Genomic DNA, 5,941 nt, shown 5'->3' with positions numbered 1-5,941 from the left:
AGCGGTGGGAGGTGAGTAGAAAGCAGACTTCTAAAACACAGATGAGTGATAAGATGTGATTCCAGGGGGAGGGGGGGGGGGGAGAGAGAAAGAGAGAGAGAGAGAAAGAGAGAGAAAGAGAGAGAAAGAGAGAGAGAGAGAGAGAGAGAGAGAGAGAGAGAGAGAGAGAGAGAGAGAGAGAGAGAGAGAGAGAGAGAGAGAGAGAGAGAGAGAGAGAAGGGACGGCATCAGGTCACTGTCGTTACAAAGTAGAGCATTGACGCACAATATACTCCTGCTCAAAACGCTGCCGCCATTATCGTCCTTACCTGGAATACGGACTCTATCTTGTCCTCAGTCAGCTCTGCAGCCAACAGCAACAACAACAACGACAACAACAACAACAACAACAACAACAACGGTGGTGATAACGCGATGACAACTTCAACCAAGATCAATGTGAGGTAGTTATTTGAGTATCGTTCTGTGAAGGTTTGTACTCCAGAAAATACAGTAAACTGCTCAACCAATGAAAGTACAAAAATGAGACCATTAAATCTCAAATATGCAAATTGTACCTGCCAGACCAAACCTCATGGCACACGTTTGTGTACAAGCGATCTCAGTATGAGCACTGCAGAGGTGAAAGACGAGGAAAAATTCACAGCTGACAAGAACTTTACTCACTTGTGGATCCGCCATACTGGCAGAAGTCTCCGTAGTACGTGTCGTAGCATAGACAAACGTAGTTAGTGCCCCCTGCAGGTATGCACTGCCCATTGCCACTGCACGGCTGGCTGCTGCAGCCTAGAGGAATATCAGATATTTATTCACATGTAGTCGGACACATACATGTCAGCATTTTGCCCCTCCTCATGTACGTAAACATCAACACAACATATCCACACACACACACAGAAGTGTGCATAGGGACAAACAAACACAAACACGAACATTTTCTTTAGCAGGACGCGAATTGTTTTTGGGGTTTCGGACAGCCCGTCGAAAATAAAGAAATTGTCTTGGGCAACACGTTTACAGCTCCATTGCCTTCTGCAATCACGCCACAAACCCTGCCCCTGGATGACTCCATCACTGAAAGCAGCTATTAAAGTCAAGAGCGATCTCTACAGCATCTACCGGAAATACCCATCCCCTACAAATTTCAACAAATACAAACACCAACGTAACTATGTAAAATGCCTTTCCAGATCCTGCCATCGCTGCTACATCCGCAACCTCCGTGCCACGATATCTCCCACAAACCCTCGCCTCCCATCCCTCCCTGTGCTCATTCGTCAACTGCGAAATCCTACCAGCGCCCGGGTTATACCTTCGAAGATGGTGGGCCCCAATGGTCGAACAAGCACCTCTCCGGCATCCATTGGTAACTTATTGACCCGCCACTTCGTTAGTGCTGGCTTACAGGTTGACCCCGATGCTCCTATTCCCACTATTTCCTCTCTACCTCCACCAGCAACTACATTGCACTCCCTGATCATCACCTCATCGACTGTTCACAAGTATATTGCAAGACTGCCTCTGAACAAATCCCCCGGAGCTGATAGGATCACCAATGAGATCCTCAGGAAACTGAGCTACTGAATTGCCCGCCCACTCTCCATTCTTTTTAACCTTTCCCTCTCCTCCGGCACATTCCCGTCACGATGGAAGTCAGCCACTGTCATTCCAGTGTACAAAAATAAAGGCGACAAGAACAACCCGTCTAATTACCGACCAATCTCCCTCCTGTCCTGCGTCTCCAAACTGCTAGAGAGAATAGTGTACGACCGCTTGTACGACCATATCTCCCCTCTTCTTCACCCCGCACAATCTGGCTTCCGTCGTAAGGACAACACATCCCTGCAATTATCCCGCATAATCCAAGACCTCTGCTCCCTAAAAGACCAGCGGCAGGTCTCCTGCATCTGTTTCTTCGACCTCTCCAAGGCCTTCGACACCGTGTGGCACAAGGGCCTGATCGCCAAACTTCGTGCCCATGGTGTCTCCGGCTCCCTACTCGCCTGGATAACTAGCTACCTCTTGGACCGAAATCAGTGCGTCACAGTAAATGGAACCTTATCTGACCCCGAGTCTGTGACATCCGGAGTGCCCCAGGGCTCCATTTTAGGTCCCCTGCTCTTCCTCACATACGTTAATGACCTCCCCTATTCAATTCCCAATATTTCTTTGTTTGCAGATGATACCACTGTCCTTGCTTCCTCCCCATCTCACGCCACCCTGTACCCCAAAGTTCAGACCTGTATCAACGACATTGTTCACTGGATGAGCACTTGGTACCTTAAGCCAAATGTGACCAAAACCGAGCTCCTCCTGTTTCCCCCTCCCACAGATCCAGTGCCCATCTTCCACTTTCCCGATGATCCCGGTCACCCTATCTCTGTAGCGCCCCACCATAAACACCTTGGCATTGTCATAGATTCCGCCCTCTCCTGGTCTCACCATGCTGATCATGTGTCGTCCAAAGTATGCCGATCTGTCGGCATAATGTCAAGTGACTTGTCCCATTTGCCCAAAAATTGCCGGATTAATTTTTATAAATCATACATTCTTCCCCTCTTCACGTACGGCTTCCCTGCCTGGTCCACCATTAACAAAACCCACATAGGTAAATTAGAAGTTCTCCATCGCCGTATACTGCGAATCATATTCCGTACTGATCGTTATACCTCAAATCTAGACTTGTATGCTGCTGCATCCACTACCACTCTGCAACATTACCTTGATGCTTCCAAGTGCACCCTGGCGCATTCAATTTTCCTTGACCAGCACCCTGCTCATTTACAGTCCCTTAATTGGTTCAATTCAGGTGGCACCACCCGAAGCTGCGTTCGTCTCCCCCTAGCTAGGTCTACCCTATTCGTAAATTCCCCTTTCTTTTCCTCCTACTCCACGTGGCTCCAACTGCCTCCCAGTGTTAGACAAGCTCCAGATATGCCCAAATTCCGTACCCTCGTCAGACAGCACTTCAGTATCTCCCAGTAAACAAAGTCACAGTCACCACTTCCGCTGCATAGCTCGCTGAGCATCCCATTGCTTTGTAAGTTGCTAATCCCTTCCCACTTTGTGTACGTGCTCTTAATTTTCTTTTTTTCTCTTCTTCCGTGGTTGGTCTCACCCTCTCCTCAATTCAATTGGCTGTCTTGACATGCCACGAGGTGCAGAAATAAATAAATAAATAAATAAGTGGAAGCGTGTTGCCCAGCAGCATAGTGAAAATAATGAGAGAGAGAGAGAGCGAGAGAGAGAGAGAGAGAGAGAGAGAGAGAGAGAGAGAGAGAGAGAGAGAGAGAGAGAGAGAGAGAGAGAGAGAGAGAGAGAGAGAGAGGAGAGAACTTAGTGGTAGAGCAGCAAGTCTCTCAAGCTTATATATATTTTACAAGCAAACACATCCACTTGGAGTCAGTGAAAACCATACTTTTTTTGCTCAATTTACTAGGATACTTGCGCAAGCATGCTACAACTATGAAAAGTAGCGGGCAATGAATAACGCTACAGCACTAAGGCAGCTCACGGAGAGTGATCAACAAGGCACATGCCGATGAGCGTAATATCCCAAGCTGCAGACAGCAAGCTGTTTCGGCCATCTAGCCCTCATCAGTACAGCTAGCAGCTGTAGGTAAGTCGAACTTAGGGACCATGATGCAAGTAATTTGTCTGGATAAATAGGTCGCATGAGTAACATTTTCCCATGAGCATTTTCAGAATATAATTGCGTCCTGAATCCAAATGCCACTTTACTGGCTCCGACTTTATATAGGTATTGGTGCGCTGACGAGTCCACAAAGGACAAAACAGTTCTGTCCGCAGATTGAGTATTTCGCTCCTGCTCTTGTAGCAGTTGAGCACTCTTGCGTGGGGTAGTAGTGCCTTTGCTGTTTGCGTTATGCAGAGCTCATTGACTTGTCAGTTTGAGCACTCTGGCAAGGTACGTTCGGGCCTGATTGGAAATTTTTATTTCCATTGCTATCAGGTTCGGCCTCATTTCCTCTGTGCTGCACTGACGAGTCCACAAAGGACGAAACAGTTCTGTCCGCAGATTGAGTATAGGTATGGGTATACTGACCGTCAGCTAATGTGCTGTACTGGCACGTATCGCCATAGTAACCAGTAACGCAGCTGCACACAATAGTCCCTGCCAGCGCTCCCGCAGTACATATTCCGTGCGCGCTGCAAGCGAACAGGTCACTGCAGCCTGCACCAATCACACGCATGCACCGACACGCACACACACACACACACACGCACGCACACACACACACACACAAACACATTTCAGAGAAACAGTAGATGTAGCGCATTCTCTGTTGCGTGCACTCAAAGGATATTTTGGATGGCTTTTTCCATGCGTTCCTGGCGGAATATTGTGTACACACTTGGTTGAGCTCCACATTGTTGTACATGTGACTGCAAATCCCGGAGGTCGATTTATTTGTAACCCCACTTTCCCAAGATTTGAAATGAATTTACCATTGAACTGTGCAATGGCTGACTCACTCCAAACGCTAGGCTCACACCCTGCACATGTGCCCACATGAACGCTAACAGGCGTACAAGTATGCGCCGCTACCATGGCTACGGTGGTAAGGACTGTATGCCCTAAAGCATGAACACCTGCATGATCGTGCATCAAAGTGCTGTGGATCAAACTTTCATCTCTGGATCAAGCGGAATCTCAGCGTATCAGGACAGTTTCCGCCGCGCCAAGGGCGTCTGGTTAGGTCACGTTTTACTGAATATGTAAAACCATGCAATACTGTACACACACCTCTAACACACTCCAAGTTTTTTTTCGCTTTGTACACGTGCACTGTACACTGTATTGTGCCGTGCAGTCGTCATTCAATGTTTTTTTTTTGTTTTTTTTACAAGATAACCACAAACCATCATGGTCCAAACGCCGGCAAAAACGCACAGAGATGCACATAGCGATGGCAGCCGAAGCAGTGGAGGCGGGGCAAGATTCTCTATTCTCCCTTTGTAGTATAATTATAGTGTTTGTCTCTGTATTGTCTCTCTTCGTCCTGTCTCTCTCTCATCTCTATTATATGCGCCTGCTCGTTGTAAAATGAATCAGTCCTTGTCTTGTCCTCGAGTCCCAATGGACGCCTAGCCTAGCCTCCGTGGCTTGCAGGCCAAACATAACATTAACTAGTCATGGTGGCAGCGGTAGGATTCGAACCCACGCCTCCGGAGAGACACGCCTTATGTGTTTCCAGCGAGAGTCCAAATAGGTGCACTTCAAATCATTCGTACCTGCGCGCTTGGCTAGACGGATTTGAATAATATTTACAAAAATGATTTCCTAAATTGTTGGGTTCAGGAGTATCGAATGACATCGAGCCAGTGGAACAAGTTTTCGAATTGCTGGAAGGAGCTGACTTCATGTTCTTCATTATCACAAAACGGTATAGTGTGTCTTACTTTGTATTTGTATTTATGGATTCTCCACAGGCCTTGGCCTAAATCGAGTGACTTTCACTTGACAAGGTACTTACTGGCACCACGCGATGCACTTGGTAGTGAGAACAGCAAGAGAAGGGTAGAAATTAGAGAAAGCGAATGCTGACACTCCATCCTTTGGGCATAGGTAACAAAGCGGTCTGCAACCTGGATAGACGCGAAATGCTCGGCAAATCCCAGAACTATTGAAACAAAGTTGCAATCCAGGTCACTACTAGTACTACTAGCCAGGGTTCGACACGCCGGAGAGCTCAAGGAAAGAAAATTTACCAGTGCACCAGCTAACGCGACCGTGCAGCAAACGGCCGACAACGGAATTGGAATGAGAATAACAACAGTTCGCCCTATATATGTGAGTATCAATGTGCTCAAGTCAAGATGCAATGAATGCATGAAAAGGATTATGTTCCTCCTGACGGAAAGCCGGCTCAGGTTTCCTGACGAAAAATGTTAGCGATCTAACACGTTAGTTCACAGT

The 5,941-nt window shown here is 47.4% G+C and overlaps 1 protein-coding gene across 1 annotated transcript in view; it reads right to left on the bottom strand.

Annotated features, from left to right (window-relative positions):
• The window catches only part of LOC135825913 (delta-like protein 3), a gene marked incomplete in the record, with an annotated part of 10,504 nt that extends 4,563 nt beyond the window's left edge, over window positions 1–5,941 (bottom strand). The window contains 3 exon segments of the mRNA XM_065338550.1: window positions 667–786; window positions 4,067–4,195; window positions 5,499–5,941. Of these exon segments, the coding sequence (XP_065194622.1) occupies window positions 667–786; window positions 4,067–4,195; window positions 5,499–5,856 (607 nt within the window).

Source organism: Sycon ciliatum, chromosome 10 (assembly GCF_964019385.1).
Source record: "Sycon ciliatum chromosome 10, ocSycCili1.1, whole genome shotgun sequence".
NCBI classification, from domain to species: domain Eukaryota; kingdom Metazoa; phylum Porifera; class Calcarea; order Leucosolenida; family Sycettidae; genus Sycon; species Sycon ciliatum.
Note: the sequence above shows the minus strand (reverse complement) of the source record. Positions and strands in the feature narration are given on the sequence as shown.